The 27756-nt window shown below is 48.5% G+C and overlaps 1 protein-coding gene across 1 annotated transcript; it reads right to left on the bottom strand.

Moving 5' to 3' along the window:
- Window position 1: 1 nt before the first annotated feature.
- Spata21 (spermatogenesis associated 21) lies at window positions 2–27756 on the bottom strand. Its single transcript, XM_020168844.2, has 13 exons — window positions 27640–27756; window positions 27394–27530; window positions 23972–24182; window positions 22170–22462; window positions 21795–21843; window positions 18047–18501; window positions 17467–17552; window positions 13540–13677; window positions 8282–8353; window positions 8048–8165; window positions 1471–1646; window positions 460–637; window positions 2–59 (listed from the first exon to the last, which is right to left on the bottom strand). Exons 1-13 carry the CDS (start codon window positions 27754–27756, stop codon window positions 2–4), a joined length of 2088 nt encoding a protein of 695 aa, XP_020024433.2.

The following is a 27756-nucleotide window of genomic DNA, read 5'->3' as shown; positions in this document are numbered from 1 at the left end:
GTCAGAGGGTTCGAGCTGGCATGGAGCTGAGCCATTTTCTGCTGTCGGAGCTATGTTCCCTGGGAAGAGGGGTGGGCCAGAAGAGTAGGAGACATTTGATCCTCTACCCAAGCCATGAGCCAGCCCTGAGCCAGCCCTGTGTTTCTATGGGAGAGAGGTCATCTGGAATTGACCAGTTGGGTTTAGGAACCTGATCCCAAGTCCAGGGGCCTAGAAGGGGACCCTTTTCTCTGCCCAGTTGCTGAGCCTGCTTCTCAATAATAATGGAACCAGGCTAGGGCAGAGGAGTGCTGAGTTCAGTTCTATGCATGGGAAGGGGGGCAGCGCCAGACTAAGAAAGATGGTGGGTATCAGCCACTTGAGTCCTAGGCCCAGGAAGGCTTAGGTACTCCTGCTTCAGTGAAGTGGTCTACCTGATGCACAGACCCTGGACAGAGGGCCCTGGCCCTCAGCACCTACCTGCTTCCTTGAAGTCCTGACTGGAAGAAGAGGCTACGGAGGTCGGGGCTCAGGCCAGTGAGGGAACACTGGTCCAGTACGTAGTGGCTGCCCTGCTTCTGACGGACCATCTTCTTATCCACCCTTGGGCAGAGTGGGATACAGGGCACTTGGGCATAGGGGCTTTGCAGGTTGGCAGCTGGTGAAAGGAGGAAGAGGCAGGAGGATTGGGAACGGTTCAGAGAACTGCCAGCTTTGGGAGGCCAGCAGACCCAGGTGGAATCCTGGCTTTCCCTACATAATGAACTGGATGGGTTTGAGCAAGTCACTTAATGACTCTGAACCTCTAAGCTGGTGATTACGGTGGTACCCACCTCACAAAGTAGATGATGATAAAAGAAGTGATAGGTGCAAAGCAGTTGGCCAAATGCTGGGCACAGAATAAAGGCTGACCATAGCTTAAAACGAGCAGATGTCTTTAGGATGATGGGTTTTGGCCAAGTCTGGTAGGCACACTCGAGAGATCGCAAGCTCCTAGTTCATCACTTCGCACACAGTAGGGGCCTAATAAGTTGAACCTTAGCAAGGGACGCAGCCTTGTCTAGTAGAATGACCTGATACAAACTTATCCAGCAACCTAGCTGGGAGCACCTGGACCAGTCCATTGAACTTCAGTTCCCATTTTTCTCATCTGTAAAATGGGGACGGTATGTGGTCATGGATAGTAAACTTAGGCACATGCCAAGGGCCATGCATGTGACTGGTTCCAGTGGGTACTCTGTCACCAGTGATCTGGGATTGCTCCACAGCTGCTCCCTTCCCAGCCCTGGCTCTCAGGACCAGTCTTTACTCAGGGGCAGGAGGGTGAGAGTCCAGTGCAAGAGCCTCTTGTAGAGTTGAATGTGGGGTAGCTCATTTAGTAAGGGCTCCCAAGGAGCCACTCAGCTCCCTGGGTCTGGCTGTGTGGGGACCTAGAAAAAGCAGGCAAAGTGGCCAGGGCTCTGCTCGCCCAGCCCTGCCATGGGACCTCACCATAGTTCTGCTGCTTTAGCCGGCTCAGGATCCTGAGGACCCTTCGTTCTGGGACTTCCAAGCTGTCTGCATGCTGGGGGTTATAGGAAAGCTTCTTCCGAGCCCGTAGCCGGCCTATGGCTGACTCCATCTCTCTGGCCTTGCAGGTGCCTTCCTTTAGCTTCTTCTGGTAGTAGCTGGGGAGGCAGTGCCCACCAGTTCAGCCCCACTGGTTAATTCACCCCTCTTCCTGAACCCCTGGCCAGCTCTGCAGCAGGAACACAAGCCCACATTCAGGAGACCTGGGTTCTAGTCCCAGGTCTTCCTGCTCTGGACCTCAGTCCCCCTATGTGCAGTGGGGAGGGGGGAATGGTTTCCCCAGGGGAGGCAGGGATGGATCACTGCACATAACAAGGCCCATCAAGCACAGATTGGTGCTTGGTGCCCATGACTTCTGTTTCTGATATTTTCACTTGGATGTGCAACTGCTTCTAAAGCAGCTGTGCCACTAACTCTCCTTGTCCTCCCAAAAGTCTTCTGTCCATCCACTCCCTGCAGACCATTGAGGCTCCTGCCACAGGTGCCTGACAGCCTGTACTTGTCCCTCGGAGCCTATAACTCACTTTATTTCTTAGCTCATTATTACTTGCATTTCCCCCCACTAGACTGCCACACCATTCATTCAGCAAGTATTCACTCAGTGAATCTGCTTCTCAATCTGTTCATTGTTGGATATAGAAAGGCTGCTGATTTTTGTAAATTGATTTTATATCCTGCTAGTTTGCTGAAGGTGTTTATGGTGTCTAGGAGGTTTTTTTGGTTTTGTTTTTTTCCATTTATTCCCTATATGCTCACCACTCTTCTAAGTGCCTGGGGAAGACGGGAGAAGATACCACACAAGGACCCTCCGTGTCATTGTCTCAATCCCACCTCTCACTCCATTTTTGCAAGGGCTTCACAGGGACAACCACAGAGCCCACCTTAAGGTCTGTTCTGCTGTTCTCTGACACACATGCAACCCAGAGGTGCACAGGAGTTAAACATTTGTGGCCCCCACCCTTGGCAAAAAGAGTTGGTGGACAAGGTGTGTTTTCCCACAACTCAGCATTCCTCAGAAGATCCTGGGGAGCATGACTCAGTATCACATCCTGAATTGCCTCTTTCACTGCTCACACTCCTTCCCTTCCTTCCTGGAATCAGCTACCTGGATATAGCCAGTGAAAAAGTCAGACCATCAAGAAACACAAATACATCAAGAGGGCCAGGTGCTCAGAAAGAAGTAAAGGCTACATTTGAAAACTAGAACTGGATGAATTCTAGAAAAATAGAAGTGACCAAAACTGACTCAAAAAGAAGTAAAAAATGTGAGTAGTCATTACCATAAAAGAAATTGAAGCCGGGCACTGGGGGCTTATGCCTGTAATTTAGCTACTCATGAGGCAGAGATCAGGAGGATTGGAAGCCAGCCCAGGCAAATAGTTTGAAAGACATTATCTCAAAAATACCCAACACAGAAAGAAAGGGCTGGTGGAGTGGCTCAGGTGGTAGGGCACCTGCTTAGCAAGTATGAAGTCCTGAGTTCAGACCCCAGTACTGCCAAAAAAAAAATAATAATAATTTTAAATCTTCCTCCTGGGCCCTAGGTAGCTGGTAAAGAGACTAATCGTCTTCTGTGGTCTGAATGGTGGTTTCTTCCCCTAAATTCCTGTGCTGAACTCCTTACTCCCAAAGTGATAGTACTTTTGAAGGTAGGGCCTTTGAAAGGTCATTAGGTCATGAGGGTGGAGTCCTCATGCCTAATTAGTGCCTATTGGAATCTTCATCCCTTTCTACCATGTGTGTCTGTGAACCAGAAAGCAAGTCCTTGCCACACCCTGAATCTGCTACGATTGCTGAGAAGGGAGATATACAAGGTTAACTCCTCAATCGCTCTAGCTCTCTGCCCAGGGATAGTTCCATGCACAGTGTGGCAAGTGAAAGAGAGCACCCAAGTCCTACAGGACCCAGAAGGTAGAGACCAGAGTTCAGGGCAGCTAGAATCCGGGTGTCAGGCGATTGGACAGGAGGAAGCCAGGGCTAGTGGGTGGATGACTATGGAGCTCTCTACAAGTCTCTGGCACAGGGCAAAAGTGCTAAGGCTTGCTACAGAGGCTTATATTGGCCAGTGGCTCACACTTGCAATCCTAGCTACTCCAGAAGCAGAGATCAGCAGGATTGAGGTTCAAAGCCAGCCTAGGCAAAAGTAGTTTGCGAGATCCTGTCTCGAAAAAACCCTTCACAAAAAAAGGGCTGGTGGAGTGGTTCAAGGTGTAGGCCTTGAGTTCAAGCCCCAGTGCCCCTCCCCTCCCCCCAAAAAAGCTTACAGTGTTGAAAGCAGAAGACACTGGAGGAGAACAGCGGATTCCAATCCAGCCACAGTGGAAAGACCTCAATTAAATATCAGTAACACCCTAGAACATGGAGCTGAGCTATCAGGAAAGCCACACCTAGGACGAAGGACCCTGACTTAGAGCAGGGCTGGGCAAACTTCTCTGAAGGGATGGATAGAAAATGTTTTTGGTTTTGCAGGCTAGGTGGTTTCTGTCACAATCTCAACTCTGCCATTATGGCAAGAGAGAATTGTTGACTGTTGTGATATGACTTCATAAACCTGGGGCAGGCTGGTTGTGGCCAGCTGCAGTTTGCTGATCCCTGTCCTAGCACAGGGTCTATTATGGACCTTCCTTAAAAGGCAGGAAAAGCAGGATCTGCAGGAAGAAAAGCTTGGAAATTGAGTCTTGTCCTCTAGAGGACTTAGGAAACACCTGGGCTTTTCCCAATATGTTCTGACAAAGCAAGAAACCAGGCCTCCAAAAATAAAAAGGTACGCAACCAAAACATCCAGGATGCAACCAAATATCACAAGGTATCCAAAGAAGCAGGAAAGTGGCCAGTTCACAGAAAAAAAAATAAAGCAAAAAGGGCTGGGGAGTGTGCTTAAGTGGTAGAGCGCCTGCCTGATAAGCTCAAAGTCCTGAGTTCAAACAATATCACCAAAGAGAGGGAAAACTATTAACATACTTCCTTCTCCATTACATATTGGTGTGAGGCCAGATTTTCTTCATACACTTCAAAGCAAGAAGCAATGGCAGCACTGAGTTGCTGCCATTGCAAGTATGAGCATCCTGCTGCCTTCTATCCCAGATGCTAAAGAGATTTGAAAAAGGCTGGCAGAGTAGCTCAAGTGGTAAAACACCTGCTCAGCTAGTGTGAGGACCTGAGTTCAAACCACAGTACTGCAGAAAAAAGGTTTTTTAAATTGAAATATTGTAGAACAATTTTTTTTGTTAGGACTGAGGTTTGAACTCAGGGGTTTGCACTTACAAAGCAGGCACTCTACCACTTGAGCCACACCTCCAGTCCATTTTGCTCTGGTTATTTTGGGGATGGGGTCTTGCAAACTATTGGCCTGGCCTGGCCTGGAACCTGGATCTTCCCAATCTCAGCCTCCCAAGTAGCTAGGATTACAAGCGTAAATTACCAGCAACTGGCTAATTTTTAAAAATATAGTTACTTTTCATTAAAAACGTTATTTAGGTAACAATAGTTATGCCAATAAATTAAGAGATAATTGTAAACGCCCTTTTATGGAATACTAAATATAAAAAAATACTGATACAAAGTCTCCTTGGGGTCCTAAATAATTTTTAAGAATGTAAGAGTCTTGAGAACAAAAGATTTAAGAGCTTGCTCTGGGGAACTCTTGCCCATCTGTCCCAGGCAGGAGACAGGAATATTTGTGCACCTGTTGTTGAAGCCAGCCCTACTGTCCATCACATGCTGCACGATACTGTGTAGCAGTGACAATGACAAATGCCATCAGCATTTGTCATCAAAACAGAGGAACCACAAAACAATGTCAAAGAGAAAAAACAAGCAGCAGAAGGCCCATTGTGCGATCCTACCCACATAAATTCAAGATCATGGCAAGTAAAGCATAAGGAGTGTAAACAAATGTGAGTAAAACAAAATGCACCGCTACACCGCCACCAGCTAACTAAAATGAAAACTGACAGTGCCACGCTTTCACGAGAAGAGGAGCAACTGGAATGCTCATGTACTGTTGGGAATTTACCTTTTCCAAAAGGGCAGACCATTTGGAAAAAGGTCTGACTTTTTTTTTTTTTTATGGCACAGGCATTTGAACTCAGGGCTTCATACTTGCACTCCACCAGTCCCTGGCTTACTTGCTTGCTTCCTTCCCTCCCTCCTTCCTTCCTTTCCCCTCTCCTTCCTTCCTTGCCCCCTCCCTCCCTCCCCCTTCCTCCCTCCCTCGTTTCCTCCATCCCTCCTTCCCATTTAGAACCTTGCACTTGCTAGGGAAGCACTCTGCAACTTGAGTCACACCTTCAGCCCCTTTTTGCCCAAGGCTGGCCTCAGACCACAATCCTCCCACCTATAGCTGGATAACAGGCATGTACTGCCATGCCCAGCTTATTTGTTGAGATGGTGTCTCATTGATTTTTTTGCCTCAAACTGCAATCCTCCCAATCTCTGCTTCCTAAGTAGTTGGGATTACAGGCTTGAGCCATGGCATTCAGCCCTGACAGTTTCTTATAACTAAACACACTTACCCAATGGCCCAGAGAACCCACTTCTAGGCATTTATCCAGGAAAAACAAAAATATAAATCCACAAAAAGACTTGCACAAAAATGTTAACAGCAGCTTTATTCATTCTAACCCCAAATTGGGAGACAGCCCAGAAGTCCATCACTAACAGAATGGATGAGTAAAGCATGGCATAGCTGTGGGAGTAGAGTACTACCCCGAAGTCAGGAGGCATGGATGAACTTCAAAATCACTGCTGAGGAGAGAAGTGAGGCCCCCAAAACTGTATGTATCCATGTGTATGAAGTTGTAAGAGGCAAAATCACTCTGGGATGAGAAATACTAGAAGAATGGTGGCTGCTGGAGGGTGGGCGGGGCCGACTGGAAAGACCTGGATGATGGTCACATTCTACTGATCTTGATAGGGCTCAGGAGGCCTTATCAAGAACTTATTGTTCATCACACAGTAAGCGATGCTTAATTTTTTTTGGCAGTATTGGAACTCAGGGCCTCACGCTTGCTAGGCAGGCACTCTACCACTTAAACCACTCCACCAGTCCTGTATTGTGTTGGTTATTTTCACAATAGGGTCTTGTGAACTATTTGCTCAGGCTGTCCTCAAACTCGATCCTCCTGATCTCTGCCTCCTGAGTAACTAGGATTACAGCCGTGAGCCACCAGCACCTGGCAATGACACCTAATTTTATGTGGAAACTTACTGGACACAGTGTGCCCAGATACTTGGTTTTGGTTTTCGGGGTTGTTTTGTTCTGAGACAGGGTCTCACTACATAGCCCAGGTTGGCCTAGAATTCTTGATCCTCTTTCCTCAGCCTCCGGAGTGCTGGGATTAAAGGTGTGTACCACCACACCAGAACATTTGGTTAAATGTTATTCTGGGTGTGTCTGGTGGGAGGAGCCGTGCTCAGGATAAGATTAACCATCAAAATCCATGGAATAAGTAAAGCAGGCTGCCTTCCCCAGTGTGGGTGGACCTCGCCCAATCTACTGAAGACTTGAATAGGAAAAAAAAAGCTGAAGAAGAAATTATGGTCTCTCTCTCCCTGCCTACTGGACTGACATAGCCCTTCTGACATCAGACTGGTTCAAACTAGAATTTATAATAGTGGCTCTCCTGGTTGGGTTGTTACTCTCATTGAAGAGCTAAGGAAATGTGTCTCCATTTTATAGATGAGGAAACAGGCTCAGAGAAAGTGACTTGCCTAAGGCTACAGAAGTAGTGAGAGGCCCAGGCAGAGCTCCAGACCTTACTTCCTCCTTCGAATCCAGGGTTTCCTCTAACAGGTATAAAAACTGTGCAGAGCAGTCAACAAAGTGCTTTTTGCACTCTGATCCCATCTGACTCCCACAAACACCCCTGTTGAAAGCTAGCATTTGTCCAGCAACAAGGATGAGAGTGTCTCAAGTTGGAGGCCAAGGCCCACTGAGGCACAGGGTCTGACACTGCTATTTGGACATCACCTGGGCCACTCCACACTCACCCCTCACCTCTAGCCCTGGAGCGCTTATGTCTCTTACCTGTGGTCATCTCTTCCTTAGGTGCACACTATCCACCCACCAACCTCCCTGGAGACATGCAGAGGCTTTCCTTTGGCCCCAGGCAGGGGCCATCAGATCCTTTCCTGGGACTGCTGTATGGACACTGCAGGAAAGACTTCATCTTCCTGCTGAAGTCGCTGGACTAGGAGAGTGCGAGTATGGGGCTGCACATCCTTCCCACACGGACAGCTTAACTGAGCCTCCCACACACAGAGACGGACAGATGGAGAGTTAAATACCGATATCATCTGGTCTCCTGGATCCAGCCATTCCTGAAGCCTTGAGCAGTTATTTGAGCCAATACATCCCTCTTCTTAAGTCAGTTTTATTTACTGGCTTTTTTCACTTGCAACTAAGAGTCCTAAATGTCCAAAGTCTCCAGCTGCCAGAACACTAAATACCACTTTTATGTCCTCCACCCTTCACCTCCAACAAGCCAGCCCCACTCACTTTGTGATCTCCTCTAAGGCTGTCTCCGGCAGGGCTAACATCTCCACCAGAAGAGACAGGATCTCAAAGAGTAGCGTGTGGGGATTTGGGGGGGCCATGTCCATCAGGGCATTCTGTTCTGGGGACATGGGATGGTGGCTGCCATTACCCTTGGGTGGCCCTGGGTGTCTCCCACACCATCAGCTTCCTGGCCCCTCCTCCAGCTCTGAGTAGCCTGGGCTCATCCCTGCTCACCCATGGAGCAGAAGAAGCGGTTGGTGTCCGTCATCACAGCCAAGAAGTCTTTGAAGTCCACATGACCATCTCCTGCGGAGGCCAGAGGAGTAACAGGGTGGGCAGGGGCCTTCAGGAGCAGGCCCAGGCATTGCATCCCAGGCATAGCATCAACACTCACTCACTGGGTCTGAATATAATATAGATTTGATGTATAGGACAGCAGAGCTAAAACCTGGGATAGCTGGGGGAGGTGGCTTACGTCTTCCATCCTGGCTACTTGGGAGGCTGAGATCAGGAGGATTAAGGTTTGAGGCCAGCCTAAGTAAATAGTTCTCAAGATCTCATCTCCAAAATAATCAGAGCAAAATGGACTGGAGGTGTGGCTCAAGCAGTAGAGTGCCTTCCTAGCAAGTACTAAGCCCTGAGTTCAAACCCTAGTACCACAAAAAAAAAAAAAAAAAAAAAAAAACGTGGGCTAGAAGCTACCAGACCATGTGTCTCAGAAGCAGGGATCAGGGCTTATATCCCAGACCCACCACTTCCTAGCCACGTGATCAAGTCTCTGAACCCCAGGAAGTTTGGGTTTTCTTGTCTCTGAGTATGGCTCTCGCAACACCTATGTCATGGGAGATGAAATGAACGAAGTGCTTAGATCAGGTCCTGCATGTCACCTTGCCCACGAAATGCAAGTGCCAGTCACTGCAGGAGGATACAGACCCATAAGTTCCCACTGTGGCTTCAAGGCCCTGGCAGGAGCTGCCAGTCACCGTCTTCAGGCTCACCTTGTGGCCGGCTCCTAGCACTAGCAGCTCTCCTCGCAGGCCACATTGTTGTCTGCTCAGAGCCTTTGCACATACTGCTTCCTCTTCCTGGAATCCTCTCCTTCCCTGCCCCAACTCCCATGCTTGCTCCCCTTTGACCGTGGCTTCCTCTGAGATTCAGACAATCCGGTGAGACCCCACATCAAACATTGTCATGAGACCCCCGTATTTCGCCCATGTACTTGTGACACCTGGAATTTGATAGCAGTTCTGGAGGAAGGACTGTGTGTTCTGTCCTGTGCTCAGTGGGTGTTCTGAACAACTTGACAGATGACTAAAGGGTCTCTAATCTTTTAGTCACACATGTGACTAGGGCTGTACCCCAACTCATGGATGAGGGCAAGACTCAAGAAGGTTTTTGCAACTCCACTCAAAAGCTCCTAGACATCATCAATAGCTACAGCGAGGTAGCAGGATATAAAATCAACATAGAAAAATCATTAGCATTTCTAGACAGTAACAATGAGCAAACTGAGAAAGAATATATGAAAACAATTCCATTTACAATAGCCTCACAAAAAATCAAATACCTAGGTGTAAACCTAACAAAAGATGTGAACAACCTCTACAAGGAAAACTATACACTTCTGAAGAAAGAGATTGAGGAAGACTATAGAAAGTGGAGAGATCTCCCATGCTCATGGATTGGTAGAATCAACATAGTAAAAATGTCGATACTTCCAAAAGTAATGTACATGTTTAATGCAATTCCCATCAAAATTCCAATGACATTCATTAAAGAGATTGAAAAATCTACCGTTAAATTTATTTGGAAACACAAGAGGCCACGAATAGCCAAGTCAATACTCAGTGAAAAGAACAACACTGGAGGTATCACGATACCTGACTAAAACTATATTACAAAGCAATAACAATAAAAACAGCATGGTACTGGCACAAAAACAGACATGAAGACCAGTGGAACAGAATAGAGGACCCAGATATGAAGCCACACAACTATAACCAACTTGTCTTTGACAAAGGAGCTAAAAATATACGATGGAGAAATAGCAGCCTCTTCAACAAAAACTGCTGGGAAAACTGGTTAGCAGTCTGCAAAAAACTGAAACTAGATCCATGTATATCACCCTAAACCAATATTAACTCAAAATGGATCAAGGATCTTAATATCAGACCCCAAACTCTAAAGTTGATACAGGAAAGAGTAGGAAATACTCTGGAGTTAGTAGATATAGGTAAGAACTTTCTCAATGGAACCCCAGCAGCACAGCAACTAAGAGATAGCATAGATAAATGGGACTTCATAAAACTAAAAAGCTTCTGTTCATCAAAAGAAATGTTCTCTAAACTGAAGAGAACACCCACAGAGTGGGAGAAAATATTTGCCAGCTACACATCAGACAAAAGAACTGATAACCAGAATATATGGAGAACTTAAAAAACTAAATTCTCCCAAAACTAATGAACCAATAAAGAAATGGGCAAGTGAACTAAACAGAACTTCCTCAAAAGAAGAAATTCAAATAGCCAAAAAACACATGAAAAAATGCTCACCATCTCTAGCAATAAAGGAAATGCAAATTAAAACCATGCTAAGATTCCACCTCACCCCTGTTAGAATAGCCATCATCAGCAACACCACCAACAACAGGTGTTGGCGAGGATGCGGGGAAAAAGGAACCCTCTTACACTGCTGGTGGGAATGTAAACTAGTACAACCACTCTGGAAAAAAATTTGGAGGCTACTTAAAAAGCTAGACATCGATCTACCATTTGATCCAGCAATACCACTCTTGGGGATAAACCCAAAAGACTGTGACACAGGTTACTCCAGAGGCACCTGCACACCCATGTTTATTGCAGCACTATTCACAATAGCCAAGTTATGGAAACAGCCAAGATGTCCCACCACTGACGAATGGATTAAGAAAATGTGGTATCTATACACAATGGAATTTTATGCAGCCATGAAGAAGAACGAAATGTTATCATTCGCTGGTAAATGGATGGAATTGGAGAACATCATTCTGAGTGAGGTTAGCCTGGCCCAAAAGACCAAAAATCGTATGTTCTCCCTCACATGTGGACATTAGATCAAGGGCAAACACAACAAGGGGATTGGACTCTGATCACATGATAAAGCGAGAGCACACAAGGGAGGGGTGAGGATAGGTAAGACACCTAAAAAACTAGCTAGCATTTGTTGCCCTCAACGCAGAGAAACTAACGCAGATACCTTAAAGCAACTGAGGCCAATAGGAGAAGGGGACCAGGAACTAGAGAAAAGGTTAGATTAAAAAGAATTAACCTAGAAGGTAACACCCACGCACAGGAAATCAATGTGAGTCAATGCCCTGTATAGCTATCCTTATCTCAACCAGCAAAACCCTTGGTCCTTCCTATTATTGCTTATACTCTCTCTTCAACAAAATTAGAGATAAGGGCAAAATAGTTTCTGCTGGGAATTAAGGTGGGGTGGGGGAGAGGGAGGGGGTGGGGGAGGGGGGAGAAATGACCCAAACATTGTATGCACATATGAATAAAAAAAAAAAAAAAGAAGGTTTTTGCTCAGCTCAGTGAGGTAGAACTGGGGTCAACTCTTTTTTTTTTTTTTGCAGTGCTGGCACTGAACCCCAAGGCTTCACATATGCTAAGTAAGCACTCTACCACTGAACAACACCCCCAGCCTCTCAGGTCATATTCTGGACTTGTGTGTGGTGGCAGAGGAAGCAGGGCCGTCAAGGCCAGGTCCCACACAGCCCCACTATTCCCTGCACCCTGTGTCTCGCCTGCCCCACCAAGCGATCCTCCCCTCACACTGTTCTCTGCCCTTTGTACTATTTCTGCCACCAAGAATGCCCTTCTTCCTTTTCTCCCCATCTAACTCCTGCTTAGTCCATCACTACTCCACTCGGGCATCACCTCCTCCAGGAAGCCTTCCTTCCTGACCCTTTCTTCAAAGCTTATATATGTGCTGCTAACATTGGTACTTCCTTTTTTGGGGGTAGTGGTGGAGCTGGGGTTTGAACCAGGGCCCCATGCTTGCTGTGCAGATGCTCTATTACACTTGAGTTATGTCTCCCCAGTCCTTTTTGGCTTCAGTTAATTTTTGGGTAGGCTCTGCCCCTTTGGGCTGGCAGAGTTGCTCAAGTGGAAGAGCACCTGCCTAGCAAGCATGAGGCCCTGAGTTCAAACCCCAGTACTGCCTCAAATAAATAATAAATAAGTAAAGGACCTCCTATTTTTGCCAGCCTCAAACTGTAATCTTCTTACCTACACCTCCCACTAAGCTGTGTACTATCATACCCAGCTTGTTTGTTGAGATGGGATTTCACTAACTTTCTCTCTGAGGTTGACCTCGAACCCTGACCCTCCCATATCCTCCTCCCTAGTAGCTGGGATTACAGGTGTGAGCCTCCACACCCTCTGTGGCGGTCCCTGCCCCATGGCAATAACTGTGTCTGTGAGCCCCTTGAGAGCAGCAGGCTCGTGTGTCTTACACAGCTGTCCTTGGAGCTCTGCCGAGAAATGGGCACGCAGTAGCGTTTAGTAACTATTTATTGAATGAGTGATGTCAGCAGCTGATGTCTCCTGAAATCAGGCACTGCACCAGATGTTATGTCTGGATTGTCTCACTTCATCTTTACGGAAGCCTGGTGAGTTAAGTACCGTTGTCAGTGTTAGGGTGAACGGCCATATTAGGAGCTCACCCTGTCCCCCTCACAGGTGGCTTACTGGAAATTCCCCACCTGGCCCCAAAGACTGACAAAAAGTTGTTAATGTTTATCTCCAGGGGAGTGCCAAGGACAGTTGAGCAGATGAGTGACCTAATCACAGCTCACCTTCTTTGGTTGGCCAGCAACAGATTCCTTAGTGATCCACAAGAACATCTAGTGACCTTTGGTATTTTTCCACCGGCAGCCCCCGTGTCTCCCCCAAACCTGTGCGTGGCAGGGGGCTCTGGCCCTCTTGCTGGAGACCCTCTTCGTAGGCTCCCTTTCCAGAGTAAAGCCTCTGCTGGTGTTGAGTCACCTCCCACCCATCCTGCTGTGTTTCTCTTCAGTCTAACAGTCAGCCTATTTTACAGATGGAGAAACTGAGGTAAAGAGAACTTCAGTGACTTCTCCAAGGCATTCCACTGTGAGTGACCGAGTCATAGAGGAATATCTCAAGAGCCAGCAGGGACAGGATCCCCAAGGACATCTGCACCTTGGGGTCCTGATCATCTCCGGGTCCCCCACAGGTGAGCTGAATGGTTGCTCAGGGAGCACTAACTCTCAGAACCAGGACTTGCAACATAATCGAAGGACCCAGAGCACAATGTCAAGGCAGGACGGGGCCTCCTGTTCAAACATTATAGAAAGATTTTCTGATTTTGACAGCTGGGCATGAAGCCAAGCGTGGGTCCTTCCAAGACACAGCCCCATGTGCCTGCTCAGACCTCACACCGGTGTGGGGCCCTGCTGGGGCTCAGGTGTGAAGCCACCTGCCTACCGTTGACATCAGCACTTATCAGGGCATCCTCCACCTGGGCCTGCGTCAAGGAGAAGCCCACGAGGAGCAGGATGTTCTTCAGGCTTTGTGCATCCAACTCGCCAGGGCCATTGAAGATCTCATAGTAGCTGCGGAAGGCTATGGGGAGGAAGGGTTCTCAGGAAGGGGCTGCTGCTGTTGCCCCACTCATACCATCCCTGCAGCCAGTCTCTGACCCATCATGCTGGCTGGAGGGACAAAGCTAATTCAAAGAGCAGAAGTGAGCCAGGCGCTGGTGGCTCACGCCTGTAATCCCAGCTACTCAGGAGGCAGAGATCAGGAGGATCGCAGTCCAAAGCCAGCCTGGGCAAACTTCTTGAGGCCCTATCTCAAAAAACCCTATCACAAAATAAAGGTGTGGCAGAGTTCTTAAGTGGTAGAGAGTCTGCCTAGCAAGTGTGAGGTCCTGAATTCAAACTCCAGTACACCAAAAAAAAAAAAAGCAAAAGTAGCCCCCTGGATTCACTGCCCTCTGTACTCCCAGGCCAGGTCAGGGGTTCGGTGGGTGTGGCAGGAGCTACTCATGAGCACCCCACAATAGGGCACCCTCCTCTGTGCCAAGCGCTGGCTAAGTAAGCACTTTACTAGTCATATTCATCATCCTTGCAGGAGTAGAATGCTTACTCCTTTTGTAAAGATGGGGAAACTGAGGCTCAGCGGTGAGGTGACCAGACAGGTCTTTCTAAGTCTGTACCCTTGCCCCCGGTGTCTGCAGTCCCTTCTCTGCACGGACCTGGCTTCTAGGAGAGCTTTGTGTTGTGGTCAGAACAGGAAGAATGCTGGGAAAGGCTCCCAGCAGCATTCATGACACAGAAGCCTGCAGTGCAGGGTGTGTCAACCTACAGCAAAATCTAGGTCAACAGGAGGCAGGATGGATCTGGGACAAGGAGGCACGGGGAAACAGGAGCCAGGAATTCAGAGATACACTTTGTGCTAGTGAACAGCTCCATTTAAAATGCCTGTAATCCTAGCTACTCAGGAGGCAGAAACAGGAGGATCGTAGTTTGAAGCCAGCCCAGGAAAAATAGTTTACAAGACCCTATCTCGAAAAGACCCTTCACAAAAGAGGGCTGGTGGAGTGGCTCAAGGTGAAGGTCCTGAATTCCAGCCCCAGTACCGCAAAAACACAAAACAAAACAAAAAGACAAAAAAGCACAAGAGCACTGCCCTCTTTGCTTTAGTCTTCATACTCCCTCACTGAGCTGAAACAGAGTTCAAAAGACACAGCTGACATTGTCACTTGCCCAAATGATGACTACACTCTGGGAACTGAGAAAGGATATGTTTTTCTGTTTTGTTTTTTTAAAAAAGACACTTATGCTGGGGAGAAAAAAAATTGATGAAATAATACCTTTGAACACAGAAGGATTTGCAAAGAAGGAAAAAAAACCTTTTGTGTTTGTGGCCCTACTGGGACTTGAACTCAGGGCGTCATGATCACTAGACAGGTACTCTACCACTTGAGTCACTCCCCAGGCTGTTTTGCTTGGCCTTTTTGTTTTAGTTATTTTTCAGATAGGGTCTCTTGCTTTTTCCCAGGGCCGGCCTCAAACAGCAATCCTCTTACCTATACCTTCTGCATAGCTGGGATTACAGGTAGGAGCCACCTCACTGGCCAGAAAAAAATTATCTTAAGGAGGATATTTGGCTTAAAATGAGCATCTGGTAAAACCCACTCTTTGTTTAAAGGGATGTTCGGGGGAAATGGCCACAGTGACCAGAATTCAGTAAACTCACCAGACTTGATGGCTTTGGGCCCAATTGATATTGTAACAAGAAGAATGACTGACTGCACCAGCTGTCCAGCACAAAGGGAAGCACTCATCCCCAAAATCCCCAAACCCTTTTACTACCATAAATATCCCTGATGTTAGAGCACTCAGTGCACCCACACCCATTTCTGGGTGTGTACTATCTTTCTATCTTTCCTTTGCTTTGTTTCACTAATAAACTTTTTTTTGGTCTCTACCTTGATGTGTCCTGAAATTCTTTTTGTTGGTGGTGGTTTTGTTTGTTTATCTGAAATTCTTTTTGATGACATCATGAATCCAGTACTCAAGGTACTGGTGACAAACAGAGCCCAGCAAGTGACTCTGCCACGTGACAAGCTGGGATGCTCTTTATGGGTTGGACTGTGAGCCCAAAGTCCTATGTTGAAAGCCCTACCCTCCAGGACCTATGTAACTGTATTTGGAGACTTTCTTTAAAAAAGCAGTATTGGGGTTTGAACTCAGGACTTTGTGCTTAGCAGGCAGCTGCTCTACCTCTTAAGCCACACCTCCAGCCTGAGGAGAGGGTCTTTAAAGAGGCAGTTAAGTTACAATGAGGCCATTAGAGTGGGCTCTAATCCAGTCTGACTGCTGTCCTCATGTAGGAGAAGGAAATTTGGACAACAAAGATTCCTGGCCTGCAGGTACAGGACAGAGGGAGAAGGCAAGCCAAGAAGAGAGGACTCAAGAGAAATCGGCTCAGCTGGCACCTTGATCTTGGACTTCCAGACTCCAGAACTGCGTGAAGGCAAATGTCTGCTGTTTCAGCCAGCCAGCTGAAACTGATATCTTGCTATGGAAGCCCAAGCTGACCAATGTGGTTGGCTCTGGGACATCACCGTCCTCCAGAGCTTGATTCCCGCTAGGAGGCCTAGGAGGTGGGGAAATCCACCGTACACCCTCCTGACCTTTGCATGAAACCAGGGCCACACGCAGCAGACTCTGTGTGTCCACAAGTCTCTGACTGGGAAGAGGGTGGGTAGGATTGGGGTAGGGCGGACCCATGGTGAAGGAAGAACCAGGACAGCTCTTACAAGCAAAATGCCTGGTGGAGGTTGCTTGGCAATTCTCAATACCAAACAAACAAGTAAACAACCATCACCCAAATCACAAAATGCCAGAGTGCCCAGGGAGCAGGGCAGTCACCTCTTTCCTCATCAGACGGAGGCTGATGCGTCATGGTAGGAACCTCAGGTCTCCACAGCAAAGAGACATGTTATTCATGAACAGCAGAGAGGGCAGGGCTGTGCTTGGGAAAAAAACCTCCACACCACCCCCAAATGGCCCAAGGGTTTGTTTTTGCTTGTGTTTGAGACAGTCTTGGGCTAGTGGAGTGGTTCAAGCAATAAGAGCGCCTGCCTAGCAAATGTGAGGCCCTGAGTTCAAACCCCAGTACTAAAAAAAAAAAAAACAGGGTCTTGCTATGCAGCCCCTGCTGGCCTTGAACTTGGATCTTTCTGCCTCAGCTTCTCAAGTGCTGGGATTATAGGCATGTACCACCATGCCCAGCTGGCTAGGGAGTTTTAATACTAAAAGCAGTGAGCTTCAAGGGTATCACAGGACCATGTAGCATCTTCAGGGAAGGCAGAAACAGGGGCCACTCAGGTCAAGAGAGTTCCAGACTTTGGGAGGAGCTGGGGATGGGAGGGAGGATGCACATCCATTCTTCTAGGGCATTGGGCAATGTGGGGAAAGAAATATGGAGCAGAGGCACGGGACCCTCCCCTAGGTGCTGAACTTTTTTTTGGTGGAGTGAGATGTGATGAGAAACAGAATCTGTACAGGGCTGGTGGCCAGTTGGAGAGGGACTGTTTAGGATAGCAGGCGGGGTGGAGTCCCATCTCCCCCCCAGGCTGCCTCTGGAGAATAGCGGCTTAGGGCAGGGGAGGCAGAAGGGCCCCCAGAGTCTGCAGCTCAGCAGGGCCTCCGTCCCCTCCAAAGGAAGCTGTGGAGGTGATAGAGCACTAGACCCCAAGTGAGACTCCAAGTCAGATGACCCAGCAGGCTGCAGTCCGCCTCCTGTGCTCTGTGCCCTAGGTCAAGTGCAGGTAACCCCCTAGACCACTGCATAAGGCAGTAGGGCAGAGTTTGTACATCAGGGTCCCCGGCCTGCCCTCACCTTCTTCCTGCTTCAAGGTGAGCTGCTCCCCATTCCATTCCTCCCAGCTTGGACACAGCCTGAGGCCTCGTTCTTCCTGCTCCTGCCTGCAGACGACAAACAGGCCCAGGGCAACCTGCAGCCCGGCTCTGCCCCCACGTGCTACAATGACCATGGAGGAAAGAGGAAGCTGGAGACAGGAGGTCACGGGAAACAGTCCCAGGAAGGCTCTGCAGCCTGTGGCCAAGGGAGAAGCCGAGAATGACAAGAAGAGGTAGGGCCAGAGGAGGGATAAGGCAGAGGTAGAGAGACAGGGGAGTCAAAGTGGAAATGGAAAGGGGGGCTGTCAAAGTGTTTTTTGAGAGTCTGAGCCCTGGGCTACATCCCCAGCACAGATGGAGAGAGAGAGAGAGAGAGAGAGAGAGAGATCAAAAGTAGGAAGAGAGAGTCCTGAGGGATGCTGGGAAACACATGGAGAAGAGACTGACACACAGAGAAGAGGCAAGCGTGGGGACAGGGACAACACTGTGGAAGAGGGAAGCCAGGGACTCATGGCGGGGACAAGGCTCGGGATAGGGGCTCATTGGGCAGTGACTCCTACCTTGCTTTGGCATAACCCAGGCTCCTCTCGTTGCTCTGGGGCACTAAGTCTGACCATCTCCAGCCCAGGTCCGGGGTGGGCACTGACCCTGGGATGGAGGCTCCCACAGGAGCAGGGGCTGAGCCAGGCCCACAATGTGGCCGGGCCCACAATGGAATGGTGGTAGAGGTGGAGGTGGGGGTCTGAGGCAGGGTCAGAGGCAAGGTTGGGGTGGAGTTGTTGACAGGGCCTGAGGAGGGCACAGAGGTCAGGGTCCTAGAGGACCTCCGGGCTGCCAAGGCCCGGGCCTTTGAGGCCTTCCGATGGGTGGCCTCCTCCTCCTCCACCTCCAGCAAGCACTTCATGAAGCCCTGCCGGGGGTTCCCAGGGCTCTGGACCCTTGCAGCCGCCTGGAACTCCTGCAGCTTCTTCTGTGCATGGTCCGATGCCCTCCTGTTGCCAATGTCCCTCACCTCCTGGGGACAGAGGAGGGCATCTGGGAGGCCTCCTTACCCGGAATGTGTCACAAAGCCTCTCCTTGCCTCCCACTCTGTGAGAGTCTCTTCAAACTGCCCTTGCCTCTCTGAGTCCCTGGAGGCTTGCCCCAACTCTCCTACTAGGCCCCCACTCCCGTCCTCGCCCACGTGACCTGCCACCTCCCACCTATGCCCTTGACCTTGGGTGGGTTATTTTGTGTCCCAACACTTTATTTCCTTCACTGAAGCCAGCAGAGGCTGTGATGACCTTACTCCTGCCTGCTGTTTGCCAGCTTGACCGGAATGTAAGTGGCATGGCTCCAGGGCAGGACCTTGTCTGCCTCCCTGATCCACCTGTACCCAGCCCATCCGAGGCACTCAAGATATTATTTCTCATTCATTCAGCCAGTCTAGCCACCTCCTGCATCAGGGCTCTCCCCTCAGAGGGACAGGCTGTCCCCAGGCCAGCCCGCCAGCCCCAAGCCACTTGCTCTTCTGAAAGCATCCACTTTCTTTTGCTCCACCAGGTTTACTCCCGTCAGTACGTAAATATGTCTTCCTTCCTTTTGGGCAGTGGGTGCGGGGGATAGAGCCCAGAGCCTCATGCATGCATGCTCTGTGCACTCTGCCATGTTGCTGCACCTCCAGCCCTATATTCTTTTCTTTGTAAGAAAACAAAGTAAACTTTCCTGGTGACACAAATACCCCCAGGGTTTCCTGCTTGCAAAGGAGGTGCTCTACAGCTTGAGCCACCTTCAGTCCATCTTGCTCTGGCTGTTTTGGAGATGGGGGCTCTTCAACCTATTTGCTTGGGCTGGCCTCGAACCACAATCCTCCCCGGTCTCAACCTCCCAAGTAGCTAAGATTATAGGTGTGAGCCACCAGTGTCTTCCCCCCACCCCTTACTACCTTCCCTCACTCTGTACTCCCTGCTGGGTTTGGTTTTGACAAGCTCATTTTCACCAGGATCCTCTCCTCTGTTCTTCCCTCTTCTGTCCTCTCCCACGGATCTAGTCCAGGTCATGCCCGGGCAGGGAGGAAGAGAAGGAAATGCACACTCCAGGAGTCTTTTTTTCTTCCTTCCTTCCCTCCTTCCTTCCTTCCTTCCTTCCTTCTTTCCTCCCTCCCTCTTTCCCTCCCTCCCTCCCTTCCTCCCTTCCTTCCTTGCTTGCAGTACTGGGGTTTAGGCTCAGGGCCTCACACTTGCTAGGTAGGTGTGAGCCACTCTGCCAGTCCTGTTTTGTGATGGGTATTTTTTCAAGATAAGGTCTTGAAAAGTATTTGCCCCATCTGGTTTGGAACTGTGATCCTCCTGATCTCTGCTTTCCAAGCAACTAGATTACAGGCATGAGTGACTGGCGCCTGACAACGTTCCCTATTATCTCATCTGACCTCTCATTGGCCCAGGAAGGCACCTGGCATTATCCCCACCCATTCACTTATTCATCAAGTCCCCATACCTACTATGAGTAGGATCACAGAGTAGTGAGCAAACTAGAATGGCTGCCACTATGGAGCTTATGTTCTAGATAACAGGTTCACAAGTCAACATAATCATGCCAGATAAAGGAAATACTACAAAGCACTACAATAAAACACGTAAGAAGGTAGAGTGACTGTGACTACAGGCTATTTGAGATCAGGTGGCTAGGGAAGGTTTTACTGAAAAAGTGACATTTAAGTTGAAACCTGAATGACTTTGTAGAATCAGCTATGAGTATTTATGGGAAGAATTTCAGACACAGACGATAACATGTGCAAAGGCCCTGAGGTAGAAATAAGCTTAGCATATCTAAGGGATAGAAATCTCATGGGGGGGAGGGGGGGCTGGCGGAGTGGCTCAAGTGGTAGAGTGCCTACCTAGCAAGCATGAGACCCTGAGTTCAAACCCCAGTACCACCAAAAAAAAAAAAAAAAAGAAATCTCACCAGTGGCTAGATAACAGGGCCTTATGGGCTTTGGTGAAGGTTCTGAATCTTACTGTAAGAGAATGAAGGTGGGACCAGGGTGATGGCAGGAAGGGATGGCTTTGGGATTTCGGTTATAGGTTGTACTAGGCAACGCTTACAGGTGCATTGAGTGAGAAGGAATTGTAGGGGGAAAAGAGGAACCAGACATGAGTTTGAGCTGAGTGTTGTGAGCCCCCAGGTGAAAGGCAAGATGGCTTGCTGAGAGGAGGAGACTGGAGAGGAACAGGCATGAGGTAGAAAGTACAACATTGTGCTCTGGGCCCTTCAGCCTGAGGAGTGAACTAGCCCTGTGTGAGGAACTCAGTCAGGCAGCCTGCAATTTAAAGGCAAGGTCTGGCCTAGAGATGCGGATTGGAACACCATCAGAGACTCAATGGGATCGATCATCCAGGGAGAGCGGAGATGAGCGAGCAGAGGTGGAGACCATGAGGGGGACCGTGAGGCGAGGCTGGGAAGGAGCAGCCAGTGAACTAGGAAGGGCCCTGAGTCTGGGGAAGACTGTGGTCACAAGGAGGGAGGGACCACAGCGTCATAGGCTCTTTTGAGGCAGGCTCTATAAGGACAGACCTTTTGATCCTGCAAAGTAGAGATTGTTGGGACCTGGAGAGAAAGGAGGGAGTGTGGAAACCGCTGAGGGGTGGAATGGAACAGAAGCAAAGGAAGGAGACCACAGGAGAGGAGAGCGAGGGCCGAGGTTGGCGCTGTAGAATGGGGGGATTGATCCTGTGTGGGGAGGGAAGGAGATCAAATAATAAGTGGGATCCAGCAGGGGTGAGGGCAGTGGGGGAAGCCCTGGGGTGGAGGCCATATGGCCAAGGACCAACCTGAAAGGCCAGGAGCAAATGACACTCATGGTCATTGCTTGATAAGGGAACATCACCAGCCGTACTGGGTCTTTGACATGGGGAGCTGAGCTTGGGGCTGCCACTGTGGGCCTGGATGAATGACTCCAGGCTGGGGCATTGTCAAGGAAGGGGGCAGAAAGAAACAGGGCAGGTGTGGCACAGCTGGTAGGGTGGGGACAGCTGGAAGCCTCCAGGTGCTGAATTTCAGGAAGCTTTGGATTGTGTGGCTGTGCTGGCATTGAAGTAGCCATGACCAGGGATGGACCCAAGGTTCTATAGTGCAATAGCGACCTTGACCTTCACTCAATACACGCGCACACACCGCCACACACATGTGCAAGGACAGCACAGGTACATACACTCTCACCCTCACACATCCCCCAGTTTGGTTCCCAAAGCTATCCTATTTCTGTCTCTACCCCCTTCCTCCTCACAATTCCCCACTATCCCACTCCTCACCCCCCCCAACCCCACTTACTGGTGAAAGAAGAGGCCTGGGTGATGGCTGGGTCTCCACAGCCTCAAGTCTAAATAAGGGAGAAATCCCAGGGCAGAGAAGGGGGGACAAGGGCTCAGCTCCAGGCTTGCCCTTTGCAGCCCCTTCTCAGCCCCCAGGACACTCAGTCCCACACCCCAGTCTCATCTCCCTGGCCCCTCATTCTCTCACATCCTTATGGACAGAGGCCCACGGAACAAGTTCTGGTCTTAGAGCCAGTACAGATGGGGAAGTTGAGGCCATGCTCAGAGAGGTGTAATGGTCCCAAGGTCTTAGAGCAGGTCGGGAGCAGTTTGTGACTTAGGAGAAGAGCAGCCTTGTAGGGGCAGGGGATGGCATGGGGGAGGGGAGATTTACCTTTCTTTGGGTATTTGAGGTCCTGGCATGAGTGGCAAGAGAGAACTGGCCATCTCTTTCTCTGCAGTTACCCTGGGCATTAGTGGCAGTGCTTCCTGGGAGCTGGTCTCGTGTGCCCCTGAGCGGGGCTTCGGCAGAGACTCCTGTAGCCTAACTTGTGGGATGCCTTCCTCCCTGGGGACATCATCTTTCAGTGACTGCCCCCAGCTGTCCAAAGTGCAAAAAGGCTCTGTTGGCTGTGCAACTTCTGACCCATTTGCTGCCTCGTGACCTGGTGACTGATACTCTGGGACCTGCAGAGGACAAGGATGCCAAAGATGGGGAGCCCCACCCTGGTTCCCAGGTAGACCTCAACACTCACCTGGAGACCAACCAACACATGCTCATTCTGACCCAAGCCTTGAACCTGCCATCCTAAGCTACGTGGGAGGCTAAGATCAGAAGGATCAGAGATCAAGGTCAGCCTAGGCAAGAAAGTTTGCAGGACCCTACCGCATGAAAAAAACTGATGTGGTGGTACTCAACTATCATCCTGGCAATGGCAGGAAGCCTAAACTAGGAGGATCGTGGTTCTGGCTGGGCTGGCAAAAAGCAAGTCCCTGCCTCCAAGATAACCAGAGCAAAAAGGGCTGGAGGTGTGGCTCAACCAGTAGAGCACCTGCCTCACAAGTGTGTAAGCCCTGAGTGCAAACTCCACTACTGAGAAAAAAAAAAGATGATGGATGATGAACCAGGCATGGTGGTGTGTACCTGTAATTCCAGCTATTAGGAGGCAGAGGCAAAAAGATTGTGAATTTGAGGTCAGCCTGGGCTACATAGTAAGACCCTGACTCAAAGAAAAACAAAAAAAGAGCATAGACCTAAATGTTAAACCTAAAATATAAAATTTCTTAAAGAAAACAGGAGGAAATCCTGTGCGATGTTAGGCTAAGGAAAAACGTCTAAGATGCAGCACCAAAACCTGGAGCTATAGAAGATAAAAGCTGGTAAACTAGACTTCATTAAAATTAAGAACTTCAGAAAGTCACTGTTAAAAGAGTGGAAGAAACAAATCACACACTGGAGAAAACATTTTCAAATACAACATGTGATAAAGTTCTTGTATTCAGAGTAGACAGCTCTCCAAACTCAGCAGTAAGAAAACAGTCAATTTAGCAAGGCAAACTGGTGGCTCACACCTGCAAACATAGCTACTTGGGAGACTGAGATGGGGAGGATTGCAGTTTGAGGCCAGCATGGGCAAATAGTTGTGAGACCCCATCTCCAAAACAACCGGAGGAGAAGCCCTGATCTCAAAAAAAAAAAAAAAAAAAAGAAAGAAAAGGAAGGGACAGAGTTCCCACAGAATGACAGGCACAGCATGAAGAAAAAATTTGTTAAGCATATATCTGACAAAAGTCTAATATCCAGGACATAAAAAGAACTCTTACAACTCAACAATAAAGTGATAAATTCAACTAAAATCACAAGCAAAGTATTTGAATAGACATTTCTCCAAAGATGATACAGGGATGGCCTGTAAGCACATCAATAGTTACTAGGGAAATGCAAATTAGGGCCACAGTGAATTTTGACTACACACTTGCTTAGATTACAAAACAAACCAGGCCATATCGAGTTTGTGAGGCACTGGAGCAGCTGGAATTCTCGTGGGGACGCCAGGTGGCCCAGCCAGTTGGAAGAACCACAGGGCAGTTTCTTAACAAGAAACAAGACATTCGTGTGATTGCGTACCCACCCTTGGGTACTTGCCCGTGAGAAATGCCAGCCCATGCCCACGAGCACATCCCATGCCTTCTTACCTGACAGCTCTCCGGGGGCTGACGCCCCACAGCCCTTGGGCTCTGGGGTCCCCGCCACTGGTCCTCGGTCTCTATCCCCAGCTGCTGCAGCCCTTCAGGGATTGCACCAAGTCCGGATGGCAGCATCTCCTGCCCACTCCCGGGTGGGGCCTCTTCCTGGCCTGCCTGCAGCTCCCCAGGTCCTTCCAGGGCTACCCAAGATGACTGCTTCCTGAGGGGGACAACAGACCAAGGGACACCTCAGCTCCCAGCCTGGAGCACAGGAGTAGAAGTAGGCATACTTCATGCCTGGAGAACAAATGAAGAACTGGCATAAATTCCCCAAGGATTTAATTTTTTTTTTAGTATTATTTATTGGTTTTTTTTGGGGAAAAAAAAGAAACAGAAAAGTCAGAGAGAATCAAGTTTCAGAAAGCTTGAGAATCTTGACCCCAGGGTCACAAAGCTAAAGATGGCAGCTCAGGATTTGAACGTATGTCTCCCTGGTTTCACTTTAATGTTCTGTGGTTTCTCTCTCACTCTTCTCATGCATGTATATATTATTGATGGAGAGTTATTAAATTGTTGTCTTCAGCTGGGTGCCAGTAGCTCACACCTGTAATCCCAGCTACTTGGGAGGCAGAGATGTGGGAGGCTTGATGTTTGAGGCCAGCCCTGGCAAAATATTAGCAAGATCCCATCTCAGAATTAGCAGGGTATGGTGATGCACTCCTGTGATCCCAACTATGTGGGAGGCTTATAAGTAGAAGGATCGTTGTCTGAGGCCAACCTCAGATAAAAATATACGATGGAGAAAAGCAGCCTCTTCAACAAAAACTGCTGGGAAAACTGGTTAGCAGTCTGCAAAAAACTGAAACTAGATCCATGTATATCACCCTATACCAAGATTAACTCAAAATGGATCAAGGATCTTAATATCAGACCCCAAACTCTAAAGTTGATACAGGAAAGAGTAGGAAATACTCTGGAGTTAGTAGGTATAGGTAAGAACTTTCTCAACGAAACCCCAGCAGCACAGCAAATAAGAGATAGCATAGATAAATGGGACCTCATAAAGCTAAAAAGCTTCTGTTCATCAAAAGAAATGTTCTCTAAACTGAAGAGAACACCCACAGAATGGGAGAAAATATTTGTCAGCTACACATCAGACAAAGGACTGATAACCAGAATATATAGGGAACTTAAAAAACTAAATTCTCCCAAAACTAATGAACCAATAAAGAAATGGGCAAGTGAACTAAACAGAACTTTCTCAAAAGAAGAAATTCAAATGGCCAAAAAACACATGAAAAATGCTCACCGTCTCTAGCAATAAAGGAAATGCAAATTAAAACCACGCTAAGATTCCACCTCACCCCTGTTAGAATAGCCATCATCAGCAACACCACCAACAACAGGTGTTGGCGAGGATACGGGGAAAAAGGAACCCTTTTACACTGTTGATGGGAATGTAGACTAGTACAACCACTCTGGAAAAAAATTTGGAGGCTACTTAAAAAGCTGGACATCGATCTACCATTTGATCCAGCAACACCACTCTTGGGGATATACCCAAAAGACTGTTACTCCAGAGGCACCTGCATTCCCATGTTTATTGCAGCACTATTCACAATAGCCAAGTTATGGAAACAGCCAAGATGCCCCACCACTGACGAATGGATCAAGAAAATGTGGTATCTATACACAATGGAATTTTATGCAGCCATGAAGAAGAATGAAATGTTATCATTCGCTGGTAAATGGATGGAATTGGAGAACATCATTCTGAGTGAGGTTAGCCTGGCCCAAAAGACCAAAAATCGTATGTTCTCCCTCATACGTGGACATTAGATCAAGGGCAAACACAAGGGGATTGGACTTTGAGCACATGATAAAAGCGAGAGCACACAAGGGAGGGGTGAGGATAGGTAAGACACCTAAAAAATTAGCTAGCATTTGTTGCCCTCAATGCAGAGAAACTAAAGCAGATACCTTAAAAGCAACTGAGGCCAATAGGAAAAGGGAACCAGGAACTAGAGAAAAGGTTAGATCAAAAAGAATTAACCTAGAAGGTAACACACACGCACAGGAAATCAATGTGAGTCAATGCCCTGTATAGCTATCCTTATCTCAACTAGTGAAAACCCTTGGTCCTTCCTATTATGGCTTATACTCTCTCTACAACAAAATTAGAGATAAGGGCAAAATAGTTTCTGCCTGGTAGTGAGGGGGTGGGGGGAGAGGGAGGGGGTGGGGGAAGCGGGGAGAAATGACCCAAACATTGTATGCACATATGAATAAAAAAAAATGAAAAAAAAATCTCAAGGTCCTAACTGAGAAATAACTGAAGCAAAAAGGGCTGGTGGAGTGGTTCAAATGGTAGAGCAACTGCTTAGCAAGCATAAGGCCCTGAGTTCAAATTCTAGTACCACCAAAAACAATCCTTCATAAACACTTTTTTCTTTCTCTTTTGTTAAGTGCTAGGAGCTCTGCCCCTAGCCCTTTAGCTTTATTTCTTTTGGGCTAGGGTCCCACTAAGTGTTGCTCAGCCTGGCCTCAATTCATGATCCTCCTGCTTCTGAGCCCGGAGCTGCCGGGATTGCCGTGACCTACGTCCTACCAAACACACATTCCAATGCAAGTCCAAAATTCCATATTTTTGTAAATAACCATAATTAACCATTTCCTTATTGTGTGGCCAATTTAAGGGATTTCCAATTTTATTTTATTTATTTATTTATTTTTGGCAGAACTGGGTTTGAACTTAGAGCCTCAACTTGCTAGGCAGGCGCTCTTACCCCTTCAACCACTCCGCCAGCCCTTTCTTTGTGATGGGTTTTTTCGAGATAAGGTCTGGCTTGGAACTGTGATCCTTCTGATCTCTGCCTGAGTAGCTAGGATTACAGGCGTGAGCCACCAGCACCTGGCAATTTTCTTCCAGTTTTTTTTCTTTTTTTTTAGCATTTAAATCATGCCACAGTGAAAATCTCCCAAGCTTAAAACTTTGCCTGAATCACAAAGTATTCCCTTAAGCATAGTTTAAGAAACAGATGAAAGGAAAGAGCAGTTTAAGGCTGTCTACACAAGGTCACGAGTGTAATCCTAGCTACTCAGGAGGCAGAGATCAGGAGGATCGCGGTTTGAAGCCAGCCCAGGCAAACAGTTCTGGAGACCCTATCCCAAAAAAACCCCGTCACAAAAAAGGGTTGGTGGAGTGGTCAAGTGGTAGAGTGCCTGCCTTGCAAGTGTGAGGCTCTGAGTTCAAATCCCAGTACTGAAAAAATAAGAAAAAGTTGACACAATTATTTAGTGCCATTGGTGCAAGGAAAGGGAACTATAGAGTGCTGTGGCCCACTGGATTTGCCTCAGCCTGGGAGTTCTCTCTCTCTCTCTCTCTCTCTCTCTCTCTCTCTTTCTCTCTCTCTCGGATGCCCCCGGCTCACCCTGGCCTCTGTTCCTGGGTCCCGAGCTCCCAGGGCCTCTCGTCCGATGCTTCTGTGTGTCCGAGCCCCCTCTCCGGGCCTCCTGGAGCTGGAAGCTGTGTCCTGCTACCCATTTTTATGGCATCTGGAAACAGCACCTAGAACAAAGATGTCCCAGGGGAGGCTCAAGAACTGGCCCCCAGCCCCTGTGCTCCCCACTCCTCCCTGGGCGTCCTCCTGGCCTCAGGGCTCAGGAGATCCCTGCACCTGACAGAGGAAGACGCTGGAAAGAGGTGAGGAGGAGCCGAGTCGCAGGGCAGGGAGGTGGGGGTTCAGGACCTGGCCCAGCTGAAAACTGAGGCTCAGAACCTCAGGCTCTGGCAT

The sequence above is a fragment of the Castor canadensis genome, chromosome 7 (assembly GCF_047511655.1).
Source record: "Castor canadensis chromosome 7, mCasCan1.hap1v2, whole genome shotgun sequence".
NCBI classification, from domain to species: Eukaryota; Metazoa; Chordata; class Mammalia; order Rodentia; family Castoridae; genus Castor; species Castor canadensis.
The sequence above is the reverse complement of the archived record's forward strand: the minus strand, read 5'-3'. Positions and strand labels throughout refer to the sequence as shown.